General features: G+C 34.9%; 1 protein-coding gene across 2 annotated transcripts in view; it reads left to right on the top strand.

Moving 5' to 3' along the window:
• The first annotated feature begins 6,948 nt into the window (after positions 1 to 6,948).
• Positions 6,949 to 27,816, top strand: part of LOC126818984 (sushi, von Willebrand factor type A, EGF and pentraxin domain-containing protein 1) — a 42,015-nt gene continuing 21,147 nt past the window's right edge. Inside the window, exons 1-21 of one of the 2 annotated variants that reach the window (XM_050546724.2) lie at positions 6,949 to 7,944; positions 9,529 to 9,784; positions 10,199 to 10,378; positions 11,874 to 12,035; positions 12,303 to 12,482; positions 12,796 to 12,975; positions 13,350 to 13,547; positions 14,078 to 14,326; positions 14,630 to 14,866; positions 16,015 to 16,206; positions 16,903 to 17,027; positions 17,226 to 17,298; positions 18,576 to 18,707; positions 19,461 to 19,685; positions 23,098 to 23,259; positions 24,273 to 24,434; positions 24,911 to 25,072; positions 25,782 to 25,940; positions 26,367 to 26,480; positions 26,895 to 27,008; positions 27,503 to 27,704. In XM_050546724.2, coding sequence (XP_050402681.1) covers positions 7,462 to 7,944; positions 9,529 to 9,784; positions 10,199 to 10,378; positions 11,874 to 12,035; positions 12,303 to 12,482; positions 12,796 to 12,975; positions 13,350 to 13,547; positions 14,078 to 14,326; positions 14,630 to 14,866; positions 16,015 to 16,206; positions 16,903 to 17,027; positions 17,226 to 17,298; positions 18,576 to 18,707; positions 19,461 to 19,685; positions 23,098 to 23,259; positions 24,273 to 24,434; positions 24,911 to 25,072; positions 25,782 to 25,940; positions 26,367 to 26,480; positions 26,895 to 27,008; positions 27,503 to 27,704 — 3,947 coding nt within the window. In that variant the 5' untranslated portion in view covers positions 6,949 to 7,461. The remainder of the gene's footprint in view (positions 7,945 to 9,528; positions 9,785 to 10,198; positions 10,379 to 11,873; positions 12,036 to 12,302; positions 12,483 to 12,795; positions 12,976 to 13,349; positions 13,548 to 14,077; positions 14,327 to 14,629; positions 14,867 to 16,014; positions 16,207 to 16,902; positions 17,028 to 17,225; positions 17,299 to 18,575; positions 18,708 to 19,460; positions 19,686 to 23,097; positions 23,260 to 24,272; positions 24,435 to 24,910; positions 25,073 to 25,781; positions 25,941 to 26,366; positions 26,481 to 26,894; positions 27,009 to 27,502; positions 27,705 to 27,816) is intronic. The other variant, XM_050546723.2, reaches the window with a different exon arrangement.

The raw sequence follows: 27,816 nt of genomic DNA, 5'->3' as shown, positions 1-27,816 counted from the left end.
CATCTGTGATAATTACATAATTTATACATATTTCATTGTAAATAATTATTTTCATTTTTCTTTATCTTATTGATAATTTTGTTTCGTAACTGATTTGTCGAATTCTCGATCCGGCAACTAATGGTCTGCATGCTGTAGATAAAACAGTTCGACATTTCGTAACTATATTGTACGATCTACTGACCGACTATAATATAGATCATTGGTGTTGATAAATATATTTCTAAATATAGGATTTTATAGAGTTTCTTTAATGGAAGCTAACATATTTTGTTTTGTATTACCTAATCATTGTAGGCCTATTGGCGAACGATTAAAGATACATTAGTTAAGAGTTTAATAAAGAGTTGGTCATTCTTGCTATAATTATTCAAAAATAGATGATAAAAAAAGAAAATATTGAAAATTTCATTCAAATTACTTCATTCTCAGCCAAGTTATCATTGTTTATAGTTTTGAGAAGATGGGTGCACAGTGGTAACCAGGGCACTGGTATAATCGGGACTGAGCCTCGCTTTCCCATTTTTAAATTAAATTTTTAAATGGCGAACCGTTTTAATCTAGTTAAAATCTCGAGTATCAGATGCCATCGAGAGTCGATTATGGTCTTGTTTTGTTAATAAATGTCTAATTAATAGTTTATATAACATTTCAGGCCTAAAGAAAGACCTGCAATAGGCAGCTTTAGCTCTTGCATAATGTTTGTTTAAATAAAAGTAAGAAAATAAACAACCGGGGTTATTCTCGTGTACAATAATGCAGGAGCTACCAGCGTCGACAAAATGGAAACCAAAATACGGTAACAAGAAATCAGTATAGTATGGTGTGTGCTGAATATTTTTATACGACAATTTGTCGCCTACCCAAATTCGGGGTTTCGACGACAGTTAATCTTTGATGCATGCAGGCATTTGTAGGGGCTTTATAAAAAATTTTATCTGGAAAGTATCAAAGGATATTGTTCCAGATCCACCAGTTTTACATATGTGACGACAGGTTAAACAGATTCAAATATAGATAGTAAAGAAAGAAAGAAAGGACCGTTCCCATGGTTCATCTGTAAGGTCTTCGCACAAGTTCTGAATATGACGCAAATATCGGACACTAGATCAAAAGGTGACCCTTCTGAAAACTTCACATGAGCTATCAATTTAAATACTATATTTTGTTTATACGAAACACATTGTTTATACTTTTGGAGTAAATACATAATTGCTATTTAGAATCTATGTGGCGACAAATATCAGTCAGTAACAATAACTGGTCGTCTCCGAAACTTACGGATTGGCAATAGCAACGGTCTGTATTTTAAAATTATATTTGGAGTCCGTTTGGCCCATTTATGTAAAATTCTTTGACTGCAAGACTGTTATTTAATATTTTGAAAGTTGATCCCGGATTTGAATTTTTAAAAAAATCATGAAAAATGTTTGGGATAGGCTCACCGACATTTATGCAACCAGCGTATTGGCATGCAAATCTAAACATTTATGTATTGTTATGTATATGAAATAAAAACAAAGTTAAACTAATTTATTTTTTTCCGTAGTGGTGATTAGATTAAAAACAATGTTAGATTTTATTTCAATTAAAATTACAAATTCTTTACACGTATTTGGGTCGAAATCTTTTCACTTGAACCATACAGCATGGTAATCAAACATTCCTATTTATGTATAGGTTGTGTTTGATTGAAGCGAATCTCTACGAATCTAAATACGCCTATGTACTCACTATTGTCCTCTGTACGTCTGTCAGTCTACCCAGTTTAACTACCTACTGTTATTTCTAATGTCTAGTGTTCTTTTATACTGGAGGACAAACATGTACACGGTACAATCCGTTTTTCGCCTCATCCGAACAACTAGACGTTGTTTCTTGCCAGGACCTCATCCCTGCACCACTGACAAAGACGACACACGTTGGAAAATACCATGAACATTCTGGGCCAACATTGGGATCGAATATGGGAACTGCAGCTTAGCGAATCAACATCTTACTCACTGAGCCACCGCGGCTCCCCTTCTTGTAATCGCTCGGTAGGCCATTAAAAAAAATGTTAAAACTTGCCGTGCTCATTCAATTATTTGCAAATTTATTACTTGTATTATTGAAAACTTGTAGTCGTTTTACAAGCAAGATTTCATAATTTCTGTTTCCAATTCTTCATTATGAGTGCTTAAAGGAGCTAAATCGCTAATATTTTGGACCTAGAAATTGACACAAATGGGTCGTAACGCATATAATAATGTAATAGGAATATATTTACATTCAATCGTTTCCATTTTTACTCTAATTTCAAATCAGTTACGTTCGGCGAAATATGTCTGAAGTCTCAATCGAATGAAAATTTCTAGCGTCTGGTTATTCTAGTCTACATAGTATTTATTGCGCATACTCTCCCGATATGAATATGCCGTCACCGTTTGACATGACTTGTTGAATGTCTAGCCTCGTTCTTCGAGTCCCTTGTTAGAATGGGTCTGAAACGCATTATGGTACACGATTCGTGTACCAATGGTAAAATTTTTTATTTTGTCTTAAATATTGGATATCAGAAGCCCATTTTTTCTCGGTAAGATCACAACATCAATGTTGATTTAAATTGACAAATAATTCGTGTTTTCAATGTCGAAGATGTTGGATGATATTGAGTTAGAGACTTAGCTACTTTAAGGTTGAACTCCCTACGGAAAATCCCATCAGCGAAAATTCCTAAATGTAGATAATAGAATTCAAATTCAGTAGGCAATCATCAATCAAATCCCATTTCGAGGTTTGACTTGGTATCCGGTTCGGGTTTGTAAGTAAGATAAATATGGAAGAAAGCACCACACCCCCATACAATACCAAATCAAAATTTTATAGTCATATTCAATAGTTGAGAAATTCAGTAGGCAATCATCAATCAAATCCCATTTCGAGGTTTGACTTGGTATCCGGTTCGGGTCTGTAAGTAAGATAAATATGGAAGAAAGCACCACACCCCCATACAATACCAAATCAAAATTTTATAGTCATATTCAATAGTTGAGAAATTCAATGAAAGTCCATTAACAAAGTAATAGATATATTCTCGCCTGTGTATAGGTATAATATGAAACCAAACTATATTCGTAATCGATACTGTTTTATTCGAGTCGCTTCCACCGCCGCTACAGTTTGTATTTCAGAATTTTCATAGTTTCAAAACCGAATAAAAACAAGAGCTGGAGACCTCCTTTAAAGCAGGGTTATTTTATTTTATTTAACACATTTTATTTAGTCGTGTGTGTGGAACAAAGGACAGGGGAGGTCTATGATTGGCCAATATGTTACAGATAAACACACATGATCATATCTAGCTTATATAAATAAACTTGTTAATCTAAAGACGTACATATATACAACATCTGTTTACTCTAGCAACCAAACATAGGTCTTTAATTTGTGTCTTAGAAAAAATATATAAGCTCCACATGTGAATAATGTTTATATATCACCGTATCTGCGTAATTCCATTCGTAGAATTCAAGGTAGAGTTATTCACAAGATTTCCAACACTTTCAACACTTGTGAAGTCTATAAGAAGAGCATCCAGGATTGAAATGCCTCCGTTATAATTAAGAAAAGCCATAAAATGTGTATCTACCTAAAGATTGGGGTGAAACGGTTTTGAAATTTTGAAACGTAAAAAACCCTCCGATAATCGATTTTATTTGAAATAAAAACGTTATTCAAGAAAAGACAGGCTTTCAATGTTAAACGATCTTATCCGATACAATCTTCTGAACAATCCCGAACGGTCTCGGAAATAAGTGACCACAAAACCCTTGCGGACAGGAACGGACTGAGACCTTTACCCCCATGTATATGTAATTCAAAAATAAAAACGATATTGAGTCTTAAAATAAACTTGTATCTTTCGAAATGAAATAAAACTTGCATGTATGCTGAAATTAAACACGCGTTTTCTTGCAGAATCATGGCTATTTGAATTCGACTGGAGGTTAAAGGGACAATAACACTCTTGCTGGCTTGACATCTCCAGTAAATAAATAATTCTAAGTATTAGATGTTTAAGTGTCCTACCTGTTGTGTAAATTGTCCAGAGGGTTCGAAAATATTTTTAAATCCAAGTCACATTTGAAAAGGTTTACGTTAGGCTTTTCAAATCATTTAGTTAAATTTTTACAATTTTTTAAATTAGGTGTGTTAAGATGAAATTTGTATCATCAATTAATTGGAATATTGTAAAATAGTACAACTTGTTGACCAGAATAAAGATTGGGACATATTATTCAGTTACAACAAGAGTGGTATTGAGCCTTTAATGGAAGCCTAGCTAGTGTATGGAAGTATAACGTTGTCAATATTATTTCAATGTTCACGGTACAAAATATCAGCAGTTCAAAATACGTATTTTAGTTTTACAATTTGCAATTTTCATTGATCGACAATACCATTGCCACAGTGTTAAAATACAGAGTACACTTTTCAATAACACAAAATACAGTATAATAGTTATTTTGCACATTACACTTCTCCATGCTGCATTTTGCATAATGCACAAATGCAGAACTTAGTATATTAGAACGTATACCTTATATGGAATCTACAACGTTCATTTCGACTCCTCGGTTGTACGTGACAACGAGTAGGGTCACCTGTCCAACCTCGTGGGTTTTCTCCGGGTCCTCCGGTTTCCCCCCCCCCCCACTGCTAAAGACCCGTACGCGCAAGCGCATTATTGAAATAAAATTGAACCATATGTTAATCCCGAAATGACCTATTTTGTGTCGAGTGGACGTTAAACCCCATTTCTCTCTCTCTCCCGGACTAGGATGGAAATTATTATTTAAGCGATCGACCTTGTCAGTAGAAGGGGGTGGTACTCATATTTAAAGACCTTCGGAAAACGATTAATGAAATGAAATTAAATGGGGTTTAACGTCCTATTGTTCTGCCATGACTGGGCTAATGAAAACGGGCATACGTCATGCAGTGTGCTATCAGGGAAAATTTGCCCGGAGAGCGGCGCTGTATACGGCCTACTCCCGTATCGAATTCCAACAGCCAAGAGATCTTTTACGTGCACGCTAATGCGTACACGGGACCTAGTTTTTCATCCCATGCGCAGTGCCGGACTGGGCCCACCTGTCCACATGTCCGTGACAGGTGGGCCTAAGCTCATTAAAAAAAAGTGGGCCTAAGCCTATAAAGAAAAAAGAAAAAAGAGAAAGAAAAAAAGAAAAGAGAAAGAAAGGAGAGGGGGAGGAAAGAAAAGAAAGAAGGAAGGAGAGGACAGGACACAGGACAGGAGAAAGAAAAGATAGGAAAAAAATGACTGACAAACAAGCAAAAAAAGAAGTGTACTACAAGGAAAGAACTTTATGAGTTTGACCTCATTATACCGATAACCGAGAACTGTGTAATTCATCTTTTAACCTCTACTTAGTTCAGGAAATCAAAAATTTGCCGTCTTCTGCTTTGGTGGCGCGTACTTGTGTGGGCCTTGGTCAATGACCTGACAGGTGGGCCTTTGGGCCACCAGTCCGGCACTGCCCATGCGAACGATTAGACAGTTGTCATTGTCAGGCACTCCTGCATCACTGACAAGGGGAAAAAAACGATCATAGTCGGGTGGTACAAAACTCTATTAAATGACGGGACTGGGGATATCATGTTACTTATTAAAAAGCACGCTCATTTCTCTTTTCAAATATTTAAATAATTTTCTGGCACCTTTATATTTACATACTTTGAAAAAATGAAATGAAATGAAATGAGGTTTAACTTTTAACGTCCTAAGCTACTGTTGGACTTCGAAAGGGCTAATAAAGACGGGCATACGCCAGTGTGCTATGAGGAAAATTTTGCCCGGGCAGCGGCACTATGGTCTACTCTTATATCGAATTCCAACTGCCAAGGGATCTTTTACGTGCACGTCAATGTATAAACGGCACCTCAGTTTTTAGACCCATCCGAACGACTAGACAACTGTCCTGGTCAGGCCCTCCTTCCTGAAACCACGTCGGAAAATCCCGATGAACTTTCTCGGCCAATGCAGGGATCGAACACGCGACCTTCAGACTAGTGAGCCAACGTCTTACCCAGGTAGCTCTAAACTTTGAGAAAAAAAAAGATAAAAAGATTAAAGTTGAAGTGAAGAAGGGGGGGGGGAGTAAACATGTGGGGCTTATCGAAGGCTCGGATTAGCCATACCGGGCGCATGATTTCACCGAAGTCAGGGTAATCCAGCGAATTCCTTATTGCATACTAGCTTGATTCGCCCTTATTGCATGGTAAGCCGACTTATGGTGACTTATTGAATGCCAGCTTGATCTCTGCCCCTTCTACTGACGTTGACCTTGTATACGATTAATCGGGTAAATTATTAATTTCCGTCCTAGTCCGGATTTTTTCCGTATGCAAATGAACTTAGTCGTAATACCAAATAAGTTCTATTATGCATTTGCCCATCATGCAAAATGCAGAATGGGGAAGTGTAATGTGCAAAATAACTATTATACTGTATTTTGTATTTTTGAAATTTTGTATTATATATTTTAACACTGTGACATTGGTATTGTCGAGCAATGGAAATTGCAAATTGTAAAACTAAAATACGTATTTTGAACTGCTGACATGTAGTTTGTATAGTGAACATTGGAATAATATTGACAACGTTATCCTTCCATAGTGGTGCCCCCCTCCCGACCCCTTGGCACCCCGGCCTTGGTGCCCTAAGCGCGTGCTTATTTTGTTTACCGGAGCTGCTTGCAGGGTGCACATCTGGTAAAGTGTGTCAGCAAGCAGCATGTTTGTTTTGTTGATGCAAAAGATACCGTCCTATTTTGTACTATCTGAAACATGAGATATATGTTTATACATGTACTTAATCGCCAAGATATGGCTTTTACAGATTGGTCACAGCGCAAACACATTCTCAACACATTTCATACAAACTTGGCGGAAAAGGTCCACTTTTTACACCCCGTCTACGTTTATGTATGTATATTTAGAACAGTTATGTAGTTTTAGACAGACGGTTTTGTTCTTAAACATTTTCTTGGATTTTCTAAAAAAACGGAATTAACTTGAATGCATTAAAGTCGACAAACGACAGGGCAACACACCGATATTTGGATAGATTACAAAAGTATGGAATATAAACGCTGAAATGTTACTGATAGTGATTTAAAACAGATTAAAGTTCACCAGCTGTTTTGGATTAAGTCGTATATCTGATCAAAAGTGAAGGCTCTTGGTTTTTGTATACTGATAAGTACAGTATATATTATAAATGATAACATACCACCGACAGTATGAGATAAATGGTAACATAATAATATAAATTTTGGGAAATACGAGAAAAGGACAAAATGGCGGTTTAAATATTTTATCTGATCACTATCTATTGAGATATTTTAGTGTGCGTTGTGCCATTTTGGTACGAAGCTGGAAGCTGAACCTCGCAAGATGGCACGGGTTCGAAATCCGTTCCAGATTCTCCGTCTGTTAATCTTGTGTCATTTATGTTGCCATACTGTAGGTGTGATGGATTATTATAACTCATTGTTTAGACCCTTTAGCTTAAACAAAGCCAAAGTGGAAACTCTGGGATCCATTTTAAAAAGGCACGTCCAAGCATTAAGGGATACCGAAAATAGGAAAGTAGAATTAGTGTTTCTTGTGGATAGTTCGGCTAGTGTTGGTGCCAGTAATTTTTTTGATGAATTAAAATTTGTGAGAAAGTTATTAGCGGATTTTACGGTGGATGTTAATGCCACACGAGTTTCTGTGATTACATTTTCTTCACGTGGTAAAGTTATTCGCCATGTTGATCATTTGACAATTCCAAAAGAAAGTAACCAAAAATGCGGCCTTCTTGTGGAGGAAATGCCCAAAATACGTTACATCGGTGGTGGAACATACACATTAGGAGCCTTTATTGAAGCCAAGGTAGGGCTTAGAACATTATTTTTAAATTTTTAGAAAAACTTCCTATATTAATCAATATTATTTGTGCATCGGTGGCTAACTGTTAACCAATGTTGCTCTACAAGAATTTGTTCCTGGCAAATAGAATCTTTACTTTAAAAAGAATACTTCCTTAAGAATTAAATAAATATGTAAGAGACAAATGCTATTTACATTATCTATCTGAAACCGGAAAAATATCCAGATTATTCGAGGACAAGCGGTACAAATACGGTTATCACCTTTCCCTTATTTAGACCTAAAAAAAAGAATACCATAACAAACAAAACTTCGCTAGGTGGCTTTATCCAATGCTTTATTCCAAAAACGAACAAAAGGAAACTAAAAGAAGATATTATAAGATAATTATATCTGAGTCTTGTTTATTTTTTACTATGTATATAAATATACATGTTTAAACATTAAATCGGTTAAGTAAAGTATGTGGAGAGGAATGCCAAGATCTATTTTACAGTCCATTAAAACAGCCATTAAATACTTTAGCATGAAACACAATCTCATATATTTTTCTGGTTTTTAGTCTATAAATTGTTAGAATCGCAGTTCGTTTTCAGTAAATGCTAAATAGATAACACATGCAAGTCACATCTATGTAAATAAATTTACATTTCCTTATGCCACTGACCTGGCGACCTATAATATGGCGGAACGTCAACACGTGGTATTTCACATATTAAATTACAAGTTATCGCAATAATATACATCAATATCACTCTCTCACATGGCTAGCAAATGGTTCTTTTCAACCTAAATCATGCAAAAATAAATATTTCTCTAGAATATGTGATAGCACTTGATGGATTACGTCTTACTATATTGACAAAAATACAGAATGTTAACATAAGAATTATATAAACATGATAGTCATATTTAATATGAAAATAGAATTAAATCGGTTAAATGATATTTTTGTAGTTTTAACAAAATGTGTGTATTGATCGTAACGAACGTACTGGTCATTCGAGTCTTAGCCTAGCTTCTCTATTTTTGAATTAAATCATTAAATGGCAGAACTGTTCTAAACTACTTAAAATCGGAGCTATCCGATGGCACCGAGAGTTGATTATGGTCTTGTCATGTTAATAAATGTCTAATTAATCATTTATGTAAAACATTTAAGGCCCAAAGGAATACCTGGAATATACAGATGTCATCGAGGGTTGATTATGGTCTTGTCATGTTAATAAATGTCTAATTTATCATTTATATAACATTTAAGGCCCAAAGAAAGACATGCAATATGCAGATTTAGCTCTTAGATAATGCCTGTTTAAAGGAAACTTAGAATGCAAAAAATTGACCACAGCACACAGCGTAAGATAGATAGTGTCATACTGGTCGCTGTGCGTTTTGGGAACCAACTGTACGCATTTCTTGATACATTCCGTTATGGTAATGATTAACGCAACCATTATATACCCGGACACGGGTATTTTCCTGAAAATACTTCTTAATATGAGCATTGGGCATTAATAAATATTTTACAGTTTCAAAAAAGTTCATTTTAGAGGAGAGGATTTTTATATTTTTCACGATTTTTTAAAGAATGTTCTCAGAGCTGCTCGGAAGGAAGCAGCCAAGGCAATATTCCTGATCACTGATGGTTTTTCAAATGGTGGGGATCCCAGACCGGAAGCCAACATCCTGAGAGAAATGGGAGTAAAAATATTTACATTTGGTATCAGAAATGGTAATGTCAGAGAACTGTTTGATATGGCGTCGGAACCCAGGAATGAAACGTGTTATATATTAGACAGTTTTGAAGAATTTGAAGCTTTAGCCCGCAGAGCCTTGCACGAAGGTATGGTTAGAAAACTATAGAATAGTATATTTTCCTATATTTAATTGTTTACATAACTATCCACTTCCATTATTGATAAAATTGATAAATTCTATCCTGGCGTGCTATAGAAAACACACATGATTATGTATTTTATGTCATGCACAATTTCGTGTGCTGAAACCTTATATACGGCTTGTGGGTATTCATGCCGGTGCCTAGTGCAAATTAGACATATTAGATAGAAAGCAACATCTGAAAAAGACAGAAAGATCTAAATTAACGGTTGTATAATCTTAAAATATTAGGTTAATTGACTTTTCTTGCCTGATATAATGTACTTTTAAATACAAAAACATGTTTATCATAATTGACGTATTTATTAATGGTATTTAATGTTTTTAATATAAACTGTGGCTTCTCTATTGATTTCAGATTTACACTCAGGGTCATACATTCTACAAAAGAAGTCTAGTTGTTTTAGTATATGTAAGGAAGGAAAGGACTGTTGTCACCCAAGAGCTGATTGTATGTGCGGAACCCACACAGGAAAATACGAATGCTTATGTCAACCAGGTTACTATGGTCATGGCAATGGAAAAACAGGCTGTGCACGTATGTGTGGCGTTAAAAGCCTTTAAATTGATAAAATCTATATACATAAATTGTATTATTGTCTTAAGGATAAGGACACAAAATATTAAAAAATTGCGGCTTGGAAATTAGAAACACTTGGGCCCCGAAGGAGGTAGGTCCGAGATGCCTACACAAGCAGCCCGGCATACATGCTCAGAAAATTTAGGAGTAGTTAAATGTAGTTAAAATATCATATGTTAGCTGATAATACATTATTTTCAACAAGTTTTAGGCAAATTTTTGAATTTTTTGATAGGAAGATGAACACAAACGACCAACTTGACCTTGTGCTTTAGCACACCTAACCGCAATGGTCTATCCGGCACTTATCATAACTTATAATTTGTATTAATCTGTCATTCTCATTCATTTCACCTCTATTTATAAGAATGTTACATCTCGCACTCACCTTATAACGTACGGGAACCATAGAAATGTATCTATGTCGATACTATCTATATAATAATTAAAGAGACAAAACCACCGAACACAGTGACCAACGCAAACCCAAAAGGTACGTGCACAATCAATCGGACAAAAACTATTCAACTCTGGTGGTACATCTGCATTATTGTGTTTTTTTTATAGTGAAATCCATGCAAGGTTTAAAAACAATCTCAGTTATAAAAGGTTACATTTTAAAATAGATTTATCTACCTCAAATGTATGTGCGGGGGGGGGGGGGTAATGTATAGTCAATGATTATTCGTTGGTGCTCGAAATTACTGACAAACTATTCCTGATATGCACAGGGTTTGAATAATTATTGCTAATTCCACATTGGAAAACAAATCCAGTTACATTTAAAAGTAATTACCCGTTCAAAATAAAGACGTAATGATACCTATTATATTATACAAGTGATATAATATAGGAAAGGAAATTAAATGTATTATGAAGGACCGCCATATCGATCGTTTTGATTAAAATAGACGTCTAAAAATATAATATGATAGTGTTACAGTAATATTTAACATAGCCCTACATAAAAAGTCACTCTAAATATGACATTAATAAGAAATAAACATTTCCATATTATTAAATCAATAATCTATTTCTAAATTTTGGATCGAGTGTATATTTTTGTTCTTTACTGAAATATGCTGGTATGAAAATACAACTAGTATAAAAGTCCCCAAATGAGAAGTGGCTGCAGGTGCTCCAGGGAATAAGGACAGCATGCTTCGTGCAAAATGTTTACAGATATCTAACGGAATGCTACTGGTTAGATGATAGACTCGCGGCCAAGGGTCCACCATACCACTGGTTTGAACATTAACGCGTTTTGTTCGCAAAATCACTGTTTATGAACGCAAAGATTTTATCTTTAAAGGCATGTGTGACTTTTAACTAGCCGTGCTCTTGGAACGAAAATGATTATCTTAATATAAAATACTTTAAAATAATTTATTCATTCACCAATACTGATATTTCAATTATATGTCAATTATGGTGTCACTGTTAATTTTTTCAGCTTGTCCATCAAAAACATATAAAAATTTCACTGGTGCTGGTGATGTTACATCATGTACTCCATGCCCTGACGAAAGCCAGATAACAGGACTAGGTGCTCCTAATGTATCAGAGTGTAAATGTAGAAAAGGTTACCAACAAATATCCGATACTGAATGCTCCGGTAACTCTTTTTTTTCTTCTTACCTAAACCTCCCTTAGCTTTATTTGATTCAAGCTAAGATCCATAGATCAGTTATTGACGATTCTCTCATTTTTTAAAACCGAAAATAATTTGGTATAACGCAAGGATCAGTTCTTGGTTGTTGTTTATTTTGCATCAGTATTAATGACGCCGAAAACATCCCCCACCTCCTATAGCCCGAATTCATTTCTTGGCATATAAGTTTTTAAAAAGATGACGATGCCATTTAAGCCTTTTCTTTTATAGCTTACAGATGTTCTATGTTGGAACCACCAACTAATGGTTATTTTGTTAACAATAAGTGTAATAACGTGTTTAATGCTGCATGTGGATTAAGATGTCGACCAGGGTATGAATTACGAGGAAGTAGTCTAAGAATCTGCCAGGAAGATAGCACATGGTCTGGAACAACTACAAAATGTATCAGTATGTACGACGTCTTATTTCTGTTTCGAATAGTTTCTTTTGTCAAACTCATCCTCTAGGATACATTCCATTTTAGTTAAGCAGGGTTAGATCTTATTCTAACACTGACTCATTGGCCTTAAATAATATCCCTACAGAGTAAATGTACAGATAAATGCATATAACTCGTCACTATGCATAACACTGAAACAGTTGAACATAATGATGAATGATGTAAATATTGAACCGTTTTAAAGGTCATTGTAAACGTATATATACAGATTAATAATAAAGTATTTATCTCGTTTGAATACTGGATGTCCTTGTATTTCAGTGAAGAGTTGTCCTCCTCTACCAACTCCTAAGCATGGTCACATGATCTGTAGTCGAGATGATTTTAATTATGCTACTGAATGTCGTTTTACTTGTGACAATGGTTTCAAACTGGTTGGCTCTAGAAAGAGAACATGTCTGGCTATAGCTGTGTGGACTGGAATAACGACACGATGTCGAGGTATTCAACAAATAGACCTAAAATACCCGTGAAATTTCTATTTATAAAACAAAAACTGACACAACACTTTATAATGCCCATGTAGTGCCATACCACCTTGTTATAATACACAGTCTATAACCAAGCTCACATTAAAGCCATGGTGGCTCAGTGAGTAAGGCGATGATTCACTAACCTGGAGGCTCGATCCCGGTGTTGGCCGAGAAAGTGCCTTTGTGTTTTCCAGCGTGGTGCAGAACAGAGAGCCTAGCAGTGAACAGCGTCTATTCGTTCGGATGGGGCGAAAAACAATGTCCCACATGATAACAGTTTGGATTCAATTGCTGTCCGGGTAAAATGTCCCTCATTAACAATCGTTCTTTACTGTTTTTCAGAAATAACTTGTCAACCGTTATTACCACTACGAGAGGGTACTGTAAGTCCGTCTAGTTGTACCGAAGGTGAGGTATTATTTGGTACAACTTGTCAGATGTCCTGTTCATCACAATATACTTTATATGGATCACATACTAAACAGTGTACACCTGATGGTAACTGGGTACCACCTGGTAATCAACCCAATCAGTGCATTGGTAAGTTCTCATCTAGTTTCTAAGAATGTGAAGGGTAGAAAGCGGTTCAGTGGTAACAGTATTAGATATTCCATCCAATGCTTCACATCCAAGCATCACATCAAAAGACAGATCACGACTGTTCTGTAGATGTGGTTTGAACTGTGTCAAATTTACATGCCCACAAACACATATCGCAGCGAATGTGGTAGTGTTTTAGTTTAGAGATCTATTAGTAGATATAGCTTGCTCATATTCTAAGTGAAACTGCTTTACATAACAGGTGTCAGTGATAGTAGCCGCCGGGTGAATTCAGTACGGCCCAGTTTCCATTACCGTGTATTAGTTCGGTTCATGTATACTTTTGTTCTGGCGAATGCCAAGACAAAGAACACTATATCTAGCCTATACTTTGATCTTCTAAAATTGGCTCTCTGATAGAAGTTTAAAACTATGTGCCCAAGTAAAATAAATATTTAGATAATTCGATGTTCCAAGATTGAGTTAATTATTACTCTTCATTTTATAATAAAATTTATATAAAATTCAAGATGAGAAGCCACCATTTGTACAGTGTCCACCAAAACTAGTTATAGAGGCGGATCCTGAAGAACCAGAAACAGAAGTTAGTTGGGGAATACCTTTAGCAGTGGATAATTCAGGTTTTATTCCCAGAACAATTGCTGTACCTGCCTTGGTTCCACCGGCCAAGTTGCCTATTGGTTATACAACAATTACCTATATAGCCGAAGACTGGAATAAAAACAAAGCCAAATGCAAAGTTTACATACATGTTATAGGTAAATTTCAGTGATATTTAGTAATTGAACTGTAAAATCACGGGTCAGTAATATGTACAGTCATTGTATTCCATAGTATGGAGATAATTAGAATACCATAGTATATTTTGTTTAAAAAATGGCGTTTCTTTTTTAATAAGCTAAGAATAGCACATAGAATGCTTTGTTACCTAAGAAATAAAAAAATGTCACCAAACATGTCACTTTTTTTTAGGATTTAACAATGTATGTATGCTATATATTATTTTTTTGTAAATACACTCAAGACGTCTTTGCCACGTTAATTTTTCTCTTCCATCTTAGACAACACGCCTCCGAGAGTGGATAAATGTTTTTCTCCAAAAGCTGTCGTTTCACAAGACAAACATGGCACCGTGACCTGGGAAGAACCATTATTTAGTGATAATTCTGGAGAAACGCTACAAATAGTTAAATCACATTCTCCTGGCTGGTTCCCACGTGGAAAAACAAACGTAACTTACACAGCTACTGACAAAAGTGGCAACAACAATACTTGTGTACTAGAAATAAATGTTATTCGTAAGTAATGATTTTTTGTAAACATTTATGAGTAAGTCTGGACACAGGATATTGTATATCACTAGGTTGTTGTCTTCTTTATGGCTACAATTGACCTATTTTATTGTCTTCTTGATGGCTACAAGTGACCTTTGTTTTTGTCTATTTGATGAAAACGTTTGGCATTTGTTGTTGCTTTATTGTTTATTATTCTCATCTGAATGGATTGAATTATTGACATTTTTATTGGCTATGTTAGTGACTGCTTAATTGATTCCATTGACATTTGTTATTGACCTCTTGAAGGATTCCACCGACTTTGTAAAAGAATCCACTGATGTTAGTGACTTCTTAATTGTTCCACTGACGTGTTATTGACTTCTTGGTGGATTCCACTGATATGTGTTAGTGACTTCTTAATTTATTCCACTGACATTGTTATTAACGTCCTGATGGATTCTGTTGGCATGTGCTGTTGTCTTCTTGATGGATTCCAATGCCATTTGATATTGACTTCCTGATAGATTCCACTGCTATTTGTTCGTGACTTCTTCATAGATTCCATTGATATTTGTTATCGACTTAATTGTTTCCACTGGCATTGGTTATTGACTTCTTGAAGGATTCCACATTGACTTCATGATAGAATCGAACCCACTTATAGTATATATTGACTTATTAGTGAATTCCACTGATTTCGTGATAGAATCCATTGATTTCGTGATAGAATCCATTGACTTCTTGGTGGATTCTATTGAATTCGTGATGTTATCCATTGACTTCTTGGTGGATTCCTATTCCATTGATCGCCTATATTGACATTTGTCATGATTTCCTGATTCCACTAACATCGGCTGCGGCCCCCGGTGGACGGCATTCACATAAGTTATGTTTTCTTCGTGGATTCCATTGAAGTTTTTTTCTTGGTGGATTTTATTGACAAATGATAGTCGACTCCAATATAGTTTGAATTTAAAGAATGAAAAATGAATTAAACAGTAACATTTTAATATGCTTGTAGTATGAATAATATAGTAATATACTTTCATGCAGTTGGGTTTTTTTCATTAAGAAAAATATAATCTGAAGGCGGAAGCGGGCGCCTTAATAACATTAAGTAATGTGTCAACAACCATTAATAGAATTTCTCTATTTGATAACTTAAACAGCACATCCATGTGAACTACCACCTCCACCCGTAAATGGTAACAGAACGTGTTTCGAGAATGAAGAGGGTGTTATATGTAAGTTATTTTGTATGGATGACTACGCATTTGCCATTCCACCAGCAGAAGAATATTTCTGTGCTTATGATAATATTTGGCGACCAGAAAATCAGATGCCATTTCCAGATTGTTCAGGTGAGAAATAACATTTTGGTTATGATATTGTGATGTGAATTCGGCATTCACCATATTACTATGTAGATAAATCTTAATTAGACAATGCATGATAATAAAACAAAACAAGAGGACAGAACAAATAATTTCAGTGTCGAATTTCTCCCCCGTCAATTTGCACAATAAAAACTATTTATGGAATAACAATTACTGGTTTTTTTTTAAAATTCAACGTTTCGACGATGGTACCCTGGTTCAATTACTAAATGTCACTCATAGAAGCTTTATAAAAACGAAAGTACTATTGTTAAAAAACCAGCCATTGTTACTCCATAAATGGCTTTTAATGTGTTACTGTCCACTTACCAAATGTCACTCAAAGAAGCTTCACCAATTTGCCCTCAGTAAAATAGTTACGGAAAGGAAGAGTGTACTACAAGAGTCAGTTTGGAGTATTTTAGCGCTTATAAATATCTTTTTTAATTTGTTATTTACTGTTCTGGCGAGAAATAACTGTCACGTTTAACCTCTGTACTCTTGGGATTTTCGGAGAACTTTCCAGACTGCGTTATCTCGACATCTAACTAATTTAAAAACCTCCAAATTCAATTGGTTATTTTAAATGGAAACGAACCGAACACGACAATTGGTAGTTAATTATCATTTAACTCCCTCTAGACCCTTTATTACAAAATGAAATACATGTATCTATTACAGTAATACAGATCTCTAATGATTTGGTACAAGAAGCATCATTTACATTTACTGGCAAGTTATCATGTCGTGATATGCAAATACTCAAACAGATTAAAAGCAAATTTGAAAGGAAAGTCACAAATAGGGTAAGAATTTGGGGAGGATAAAAGATTTGATATTCAATTAGAGAAGATCAGCATATAAAAATTGTTTATGCGGTTCTGGCTAAATTCAGAGTAAAACGGAACCATTAAGTGACATTGTTTGTCCATTTCGTATTGAACCACAAATCAATAGTATTTATTTACATGGCCATCTATTGACATTATTTTTGTTTTGTGCAGGTCAATGAACTATGTGTTGGTGGTATAGAATGTTCAATAGATGATATGGAAACAACTTGTGAAGAAGATGATGGTAATAAATAAAATAATATCTTACTATAGTTCAGTTCATAAACACAACTGTAAACTGCACCAAAACAAAAGAAAAGCAGACACAGTAGACGGCTATTGTGCATTGTTTTCTTTTACTCCAGGAAACATAACCCAAAAGACACAAACATGCTATGCGGACATCTATCTCAAATGGCTTGCCTTTATCAAAGATAGGGAAAACAAATACATAATAATTGCAGCGTCGTTCACGTTATACATGTAACAATCCTTTCCGGTCAGCAAGTGATTTAGTGCGTTAATGTCACGTGTCCGATTTTTGTTTTATTTCTGAGATGCATTCATCAGGCTATCATATTCATAAAATTGCCATATATGTCATTTTGACTTGCAACGGCTTAAATTTACACACACATATAAGACCCAGATAACAGAGAACCAATTCCTGTTTACGATTGCTCAATAAGCACGACACTTAGTCCGTGTACTCATCTTAATATTTTTGAGGTATATGTTTATCATTTCTAAATCAACTACAGACATAAAGGCCAAGGTGTTCATTCACCCTACGACAAAAGTTATCATCCGATTAGTTTAAAATTTCTATATGTATTATTCAAACTATGAAATATAGTGCGAAATTGCCCTTGATTATGTCTTAGAATCTTGAAAATGTCGCCATACTATTAAAGAATTTAAAGATTTTGCTTTTTATTTACCTTAAGATTAACAATGTGAAAAACTTTGCAAACGACCGACTAAGCTGCTGTGAACGCATGTTTCGTTGCCTGGCAACCAATCTTATAACCCGATGAACGGCAACATAACGAGATGCTGTATCTATTCGGATTATTGACTTGTGATGGACACTAAACTTGGCCAGATGGTGTCGGCCGTCGAGTTACCATTTATAACAGTTAAAGATCCATTATATAAGATTGAGAAAAAGAACTGACCGTTTTTGCTATAAAAGTTCAAATTTATATAAGCAAAATGAATATATTGAAAATTTCATTCAAATTACTTTATTCTAGCGACGTTTTGACAAGATCTGACAAAGATTGTTTATTATCGTAGCAACGGTACTCGTTAATCGAGACTAAACATCGATTCGCCATTTTAAAATTAAATCTAAATAGTTATCGTGTTTCAATCCGTTTAAATCTCCGCCATTCGATGGCCCAGAGAGTTGATTATAGTCTTGTCATGTGAAAAAATGTCTAAAAATAGTTCATATAACATTTAAAGCAAATAAATGTTTATAGGATGTGTAATGGTCCGTTGTTGTTGTTATTACAGATTTTAATAAAGTAAAGTTGACGCTAGGAAACAGACGGAGACGAAGTGCTGATAAATCATCAGATAAACCCAAACAAAAACCTAAATCATCTCACAGAAAAACGATTCTTACTTTTGATTTTGCCCTGGAAGGTAAGATTTAACATATTAAAAGGCAATCTGATTAAAATACAGATCAATATTTCGTTTCGTTTTTTTTTAAACTTTCGATTGCTTGCACTACATGAAGATCTGACCAGTTGTAGTGGAAGGTCGCGTCAAGTGTCATACGAGCGGCTAATGACATCAGACATTGATTAATCAATCAGCCTTGACGTTTCTAGTGGTTTACCCAAAATTCCGTGCACTTCACGCCAAAAACTCGACGTAACAGACCGTTTCATTGGCTAATGACTCGCAGCATCCAGAACGCGAGTTATATAACAACACTTCCAGATCCTAGTGTAGTAAAGACAAATAAAACAAAAATTAGAACTATAAAAAACGAAACGTAATACGATCTGTGTTTTAATCAGATTGATTAAAAGGCTGAAATATGATTTGAATCAACATGAAGTGTGAGATCTAAGTGTTTTTTGATTACTTCTGGCCAAGCGCTATATAGTCATTTTATTTACCAAAATAGATAGATATTAGCTTATAATTGCTGACTGTTGAAGACAAAATCATTTTTGTTTCAACGATGCCTTGGCCAGTCATATTTAATAAGGTTGAATTTAATGTAACTTATGCTTCCATCTTTGGAATAAATCTATGGAGAGAAGAAAAGACTCCACGTTTTGCGACTTGCGTCATAGTAATAATACTATTTGACATTTGCATGATCTATTTCTGGCGGAGAATACTGTTACTTGCAATACAACCTGATTTCTCTTTTATTCACAGGTTCGGTCAATCCAACTGGTGATACCGGAGAAGATAGAAAATCACAGAAGAAATTAGAAAGAACATTAAAAAAAGTTATACGAACATTACAAAACGATGCGGAAGGTGGTGATTTTGATTTACTAACATATGGCAAACAAATAGTTTATAATGGAATGGAATTGGATTCAAGCGACCCCAAGTTCAAATGTGTCGACGGGCAAGTTCTACATGGATCTGATTGTGGTACACTTCATTATTTTATATATTTTATATTAGTATATTAAAAAAAGGCCTCTTTTAACAAATAATATATACTTGTTCATTTACTTACAGATAAGTTAGACCTAGTAAGACATATATACGTTATGCGAGAGAGAGAGAGAGAGAGAGAGAGAGAGAGAGAGCAATGGGTTTAACGTCCATCTGAGCCAAACTAGGTCATTTCGGGACTAACGTATGGTTCAGTTTTATTTTAATAATATGGGTCTTTAGCAGTGGAAGGAGACCCTAGGACCCGGAGAAAACCTGCGAGGATGGACAAGCGGCGCTACTCCTTGTGACGTACAAGCGAGGAATGTAATAATAATGGTAGAATTTTTGCTCTTTAAATTAATAACATTATATGATATCTTTAACTAATTGAACGAGTAATGGGTTGACACATAAAAAGATTTATTAAAGCAAAAAATAGCTGGTTCTGTGTGAAAACAAAATATCACCAAATCACTTATGGTAGGAAAAATAATATTGCATCATTTGGCATAGTAACGAATCCTTATAATTAACTACGTCATATTTGACCAATTAGATAATTGAAAGCCGAAACCCAAGGGTAGAAAACCACCAGAGCTCTGTGCGATAAACAGACATCCTCTAGATTCTTAGAGAGGAAGATGTAGCAAGTTCGATCAGTAGACTCGTTCTGGCGAGTTTGGATGAGAGTGAGGTTGAGAGAATGGCTTTATTGTAATCTATGCCTGTAACCTATGTATCCAGTGCTTGATATAAAAATGTAGAAACAAACTGTTGCATCGTTGTACCCGGTAGACAAACGTCTTAACTGCTATATAGTAAGAAGAAAATACACAACGTGGAAAAGGTCCTAGCCATAAGAAGAGAATTATAAAAATAACCAGACGATCACAGGGCTATTAAAATATGTAGCAGAATAGAGTATGCGTCACACTTCGTTTGTTCGGAATTTGTCCATGTGCTTTCCACATCTAATCAGTGACGCATAGCACTGCATAGTACTACATGTCTGATTTGGTGTCGTGACCAAGATCGACTTTCAAGGGGATCTGGTGGAAAAGATTTTTTGTGTGGGAAAATTCGCAAATGGGTAATATTTGATTTGGTTGCCGTGCCGAACACGACCTTTTAAGGGGAAGAATTTGTCTAGTAGAAAACCCGTGGAAGAAAAGAAACCCGGAAGATTAGAACATCCGTGTATAAATCAGTAACCAAAAGAAATCTGATGGAATAATTGGTTGAAATATTTGCAAATGGGTAAATACATTTTTCTGAAAAATTGAACATGTAAATTTGTTAAACAGACCAAATAATGTTTAGTAGTTAATATCAGATTATGTGACGATAAAGCACCTTTGCGAAAAGTGGATAAATGTATACGGTAGATATTAGCCGTATATAATTTTATGTTATTTTGTGTCATTAAATTTTGCATTAAAAACGTAATATAAAGTTTAGATATATATTTGCTAAATGTTATTGTTTCATGCGTATGTTGTTAATATGTGCAATCAAAAACTAAGTATGTTCTGATTGTCGTATTCCGAGTGAATGGAGTGTGCAGTCATTTGCTCTCGACATAGTTCTATGTAATAATGTTTATGTACCGCTGATGTTGGAGTAAGTAGGACCCTGCTTGTTTTAGGCATTCGGAGGTGTAGGATAACAATATAATTGTTTTGGTTTTATAAAAAAAACCGAAATACAAATTATAATTGATTAGGTCAAAAGGTTAGGTGACTGGCAGTAGATGTTTATGTAACACTGGATAATGTTTATGAAAAATAGAAGTTCAACTTGTAGATTACTGAGTTAAGGTCAAGAGGTCAAAGTTAGTTTGCAGATTTATAATTTAGAATTCTAATGATTAAAGAGACACATCAAAATTTAATGATAATTATATGAAGTTTTAATTTTAATTAAGAACAAGAGTTAATAACAAAATTTAGATATAATAATGTCCGAATAATATTAAAATAAAGTTTAAAATTAGGAATAATTAATTCTTGGTCTGATGGCGATGACATGCTTTGATTTGACGGATGAAAATGTCCAGCCAGACATTAAAGAAGTGCTGACTGAAAATTCTTAGAAGTTGGGATCTGTTGAGAATATGGTAGCTGAAACAGACCAATGGAAATTCAAGATGATGTATTGTAGAATTTAAAGTGAAAACTGAACTTAAAAGTGCTGTGTTATAGTGTTTAGAGATTAGTGAATTATTGTAGGACTTTGAAGTTCAGTGATGAACTTTTGGAGAGCGATTGCATGTGATTGTTGATCATATGTAATCTTGTATGTTAATCGTATAGTGATCGTATATTTGCATGTTACATGAATAATTTTATAATTATATGGTTTAGTAAATGGAAGTTTTTAAGGGTCTCCTACCTGATAATTTTGCACAAATGTTAAAACAGCGTAGGTAATGTAATAATATCGATGACGTGATTTGTGCTACTGTATGAATACTTATATAATCCTATATATTTTGTGTCATTAAATTTTACTTGAGAGAATGACTTTATTATAATCTATGCTTGTAATAATATGTGTCCAGTGCTTGACATAAAAATGTTGAAACGAACTGTTGCATTTTTGTACCTGGTAGACAAACTTCTTAACTACTGAGATAGTAAAAAGAAAATGGAAAACGTGAAAAAGCGTCCTAGCCATAAGAAGATAATTACAAAAATACCCAGAGACAATATTAGACATATTAGAATATGTAGCAGAAGAGAGTATGCGTCACACGTCGGTTGTGTACTTTCCACATCTAACCAGCGACGCATTCACTGCATAGTAATATAGGAATCAAAACCACGCCAATTGACTCAATGACAAACCTTATGATGCAAGGTCCAACAAACCCTCCTTTAGAGAAAAGGCTATAAAAGTTCAAAATATTGATAATTTCAGTCAAATTACTTTATTCTAAGCGAAGTTATGAATGTGTTGGTAAGAAATAGCCATAAATTGCATTATTATGTAAACCTCAACCACATACATTCTATTGTCAGTCCTGTCATGTACAGTCTGGTGTCATATTTGTATTTAACGCAGATATCGCATGCTTTATCTAATCCACTATATATTTAAGCCATCCGATTTTCTAGAGAGGTGATGGTGGACTTTTCATGTGAATAAATGTCTAAATAATAATTTTTACAACATTTACAGCCCGAAACAAACCCGACTATAGGCAAGTTAAGCTAGCGCACAATGCCCCTTTAAGAAAACAGAATTAAATATTTATGATATACGTATTCCAATAGTGTGTTTTTATTGTCCAATAACAAATACAGGCCCGTATATACTTATAAAAATGTGTCGTCGATTTTCAACAGTTTTCAATTAACTGTCTCAATAATAACCACATCATTGCTAATAATTATATTTTTAGTGAACTGTCCGGTTGGTACATTTTTCAATGTTGTTAAGAGAAAATGTGAAAGTTGTTCTAAAGGCACATATCAACAATCGGAAGGTGCAATTAGATGTTTAGTCTGTCCAAACAAAACATCCACATCTCAAAATCATTCTAGAAGTGAAGGGGAATGTTTAGGTATGATTTTACACATATGTTTACTAATACATTTGTACTGATTTCATCCAACTATAATATAGTGCCCAAATGACCAAGACTGCACTGTCCAAAACGGCATTGTCCGTGACGGCTCCATAAAAGTAGACAGCAATGTACTAAATTACCTTTATGATAAGACTTAACGAGATAGATCTAAAAATCAATTTTTTTACACGGTAAAATTGAAAAGCCATTACGCTGTTGATAAAACTAAATGACATTTAGCGGTATCGGAAGGAATTTGACTTCGCCGCATCCCGGAAACTTCCTGACTTTACAGGTTATAAAACCGAATCGACCAATCTGTAATCAATTATTTATTAATTAACACATATTTGACGATGGATGACAATTCATTAATTTTCGTGGTGAAGTCGATACTGTACCAATTTCAGCTGTCGATATCTTAACAACAATACTAAAAGTGGCCAACAGACTGGCTCCCGGCAACTGAAAGTATAGTAGTTGTATTGTCATTAATCGGCCTATGTCTTTACACACACGGGAGGTACAACGGGGCTCCAATGTTGAATTAAAGATACATTATGTAAGGTTTAGATAAAGAGCTGGCCATTCTTGCTATAATAGTTCGGAAATAGATAATGTAAAATGAATAATTTGAAAATTTCATTCAAATTACTCTATTGCGAACGAAGATTAGCCTTTGGAGAGTTGACAAGATGTGTGCAATAATTTCAACCACCGTACTGGTTGTTCGAAGCTAAGTCTCGCTCCTCCATTTTTAGCTTAAATCAAAGTATGGCTGAACTGTTCTAATCTATTTAGTATCGGAGAAATCCGATGCCATCGAGAGTTGATTATGGCCTGGATAAGTTAATTAATGTCTAATTAATAATTTAGATAACATTTCAAGCCTAAAGAAAGACCAGCAATAGGCAGATTTAGCTCTTGCATAATGTATGTTTAAATAGAAATGTGATATAACATTGAGTCTTTATTAGATATTGTACTGTTGTTTGTTTGTTATATAGCACAATGTTTACCTGGTAGTTTTTCACCGACGGGTGTTGAAAGATGTGAAACGTGTTCAATTGGTTGGTACCAACCAGAATACGCTCAAACCAACTGTACAAAATGTCCCCCGGAAATGACGACATCACGAAGGGGAAGTCGTACATTGCAGGAATGTAAAGGTATAATATTATTTATATTAAAGCGTTATAATAACGATTTTATATCCTTCAATGAAAAGTACACTTTACTTGTAGTAACTGTTTTCGATAAAATCAAACAAAGACCCAATTTTGGGTGGTTTAATATGCCAAAACAAAATTTTATACTGTCGGTGTATTTGACGATCGAAATGGCGTAACGCCAGCAACCCATCCTCCCATCCCCTAAGCACCTCTGACCCACACCCCAACCCCACGCCCCCGCTCCTAAATACACCATTACCGCTTTTATAAAACCCACATACGAATCAATATTTCCGGTCCCTTAGAATACATGTACATGTTTTCTTTTTCGATAGAAATCTGTCTATGCGATTATGTGTCAAAGATTAACCCCCTAAAAGCCCACTCCCGCTCCCGCCCAAGCTCCTTCTCCTAAGTACGTCATTCGGGCTTATTATCGCCATCCAAGTCAGTATATGTTTTCTTTATAATAGAAATCTGTCCACGTGGTTATGTGTCAAAGAATGGATTGGAACCGTGTTTTGCTTGTCCAAGAGGAACATTCCAGCCTGATAGTCAGAAATCGGCTTGCTTTGAATGCCCAAACAACGCATCAACGTTTGACATTGGAAGCGTATCGTTGAAAGATTGTGAAGGTATGTTGACCAGCATCTTAGAGTATATAAATTAAAGCAGATAAGAAGCAAGGATGTTGTTATCCAATAGCACCAATGACTGTCTTGAGTCCAGTGAAATGTCACCGTAGATGGTTACATATATATTTAACATTAAAGGGATATTGACAAATAATATTATAACCGCGTTTGTTGAGGCATTTGGCGGTAGAACCAGATGTTGTTATCTGTAGGTCATTAGATCCTTATTTCAGATAGCGATTTGTCATGTACTTCAGACCCAGTGTCAGTTTAATCTAGGTAATCTACTCACTATTTGAGGTGTGCAGATATAATCATGATTTTGATCACAATATCACTTCTATTGAAGTAAAGATTCAGCCAACCATAATTGGCCATGGAGGCCATATATGTATATATTTTCAAATGCGGATGGTGGTTTGATAAGATCAAGAAGACACGAGTTAAATCTTCTTTATATAACTGTTGAATGATGTAATATTTCGAATCCAAATTTACAGAGATGTACAAGATATTATTATATCTATTGTATGTAGAGCCAGAAATCAATAGTAAAATAACTCAAGGTCACCGATTTCGGCATCACCCCTTTAAGATTGCAGTTGCAATGAATTAATACCCAGTTCATATTTGCCACCGTAACAGCCTGAAACGTTTATCAGTTAAAGGGACAATTTTAGCATTTATTTATAAATATTTTAATCTTCAGGTGATTGGGATTTACAGAGTGACGGTGAGATATCAGAGATACAGAATCAACAACAACAGTTATCTATTAATGGATGTTTTGAGAACCCCTGTATAAATGGCGGTACCTGTGTTCCTAAATTTATTACTTTCACGTGTAACTGTCCACTGGGTTATGGGGGTAAATAACTTTCATTTATAACGTTACTATTGTTAGTCATCAACAACGACAAATGTCTTACTTGATTTTAGAAAATATTTAAGTATATTTGATTCTATTACGGCTTTGCTGTATAACAGACTTCAATAAATGGTCCATTTTTGTGCTTGTTTATTGCCTTATATGCACTGCCACGGTGTCCGTAGTTCGATCACTAACCGGTAATGGCAGAAAAAGATTAGCTGGAATTATCATTGTGCCCTGTCCCCTTGTCAGTGTAGGACGGGGGGCCTTACAAGGAACGTCGTTAAAGAACCCTTGGTGTGCATTGATTTATTCTTTAGTGCCAAGGGGCTTCATGATGCAGCATGGGGTTGTGTTACCAGGTTTTGAAGAGATTGGCGTTTAGTTGTACGGAATAGTTTTCATACTTTCTTATGTTTATAGGTATTTTTTGTGAGAAAGTTTTAGATGAATGTGAATCTAAACCATGTTTAAATGACGGTACTTGTATTACACAACTAGGAGATTATAAATGCAGCTGTGCTGACGGATTCGAAGGTAAATATTCTGTACATACTTCAGATAATAGTTTATTGGAAGAATCCCAGAATATGAGACATATTTGCTGATAATTACATTTTAATAGCCCTTGATCATATAAAAGAATCTTGTCTTCGCTCCCGTCTAGATTTGATTCTAGAGATGCTTGGTGCTAAAATGAATTATTTATCACCCGATTGACTCGAAATTCATACACAATGATTATTTAACTGTATGCATTTTGCTTACCCAACAGTTCCAATTGTTGTAATCCTCCGAATTCTACTTTCACTCACAGAATTTCTACTTTCTATAACTGTATATTCTCCAAGGATTCAAGATACCCAAGTAAACATACCTTTAAGTATATTAGATACATTCTTAAACTATATTTCTGGTGTTCAAGTTACAAAAGTATTGTGTCTATTTCAGGGAAGAAATGTGAAATCGATATTAATGAGTGTGAATCGTCGCCATGTTTACAAGGTGGTACATGTATTGATGGTGCTAATAGTTTTGTATGTAATTGTCCGGCTGGTTATCAAGGTTAGTACAAATGTAGTTCGCGGACTGTTTCAACCCAACTTCCCAAAATATGGCCGTATATTGCCACCATATCGGTCATCTTTCCGTCTTCCACAATTGCCTGTGGACACTCTAGAGATTCTGATTGGAATATTTACACTTAGACGCCTAATTGTATAGTGAAAATAATGATAATTTGTACTCGTGTAAATCTTCATACCCATAGATAAAAATATTGTTGAAATATAATTGTTTATGTGTTCCTTTGTCGACAATTGGCGCCAAAAACAGAACTAAAAGTAGTAAACGAGCCGATTTTAAGCTTCATCTCTGGGAACCATTATGTTGATCATGTTAACCGAATTTAACACTCAAAGACGTCTATTTCCTTTAATTGTCGATTTAAAATTGTTTTATTTTTAATAATTACTTTTCGTTGACTATGATTTTTTTTTAAATAAAAGGCCTGAAAGAATCTGTTGATATGATAATAATGTAACGTTTCTCCAAGTTAGGTGTGAGGTGTGGCAGTGACATCAACGACTGTTCAGATCAGCCATGTCGTAATGGTGCTACATGTAAAGATAGACTAAAAGGATATGAATGTCAGTGTGCTGAAGGTTTTACTGGTTTAAGTTGTGAAATAGAAATAGATGAGTGTCTAGAAAATCCGTGTAGAAATAACGCCACTTGTGTTGATATTCCTGGTGATTTCAGGTATTTTTTTTTTTTTTTTTTAAAAAGCTGGTAAAGCGATATTGTCAACTGTGTGTAACATTCAATTTATCATGGTGACAAAAGTTGGCGTAGTTAGCTGTCAATGATCCGA

The sequence above is a fragment of the Patella vulgata genome, chromosome 4 (assembly GCF_932274485.2).
Source record: "Patella vulgata chromosome 4, xgPatVulg1.2, whole genome shotgun sequence".
Classification (NCBI taxonomy): Eukaryota; Metazoa; Mollusca; class Gastropoda; family Patellidae; genus Patella; species Patella vulgata.
The sequence above is the reverse complement of the archived record's forward strand: the minus strand, read 5'-3'. Positions and strand labels throughout refer to the sequence as shown.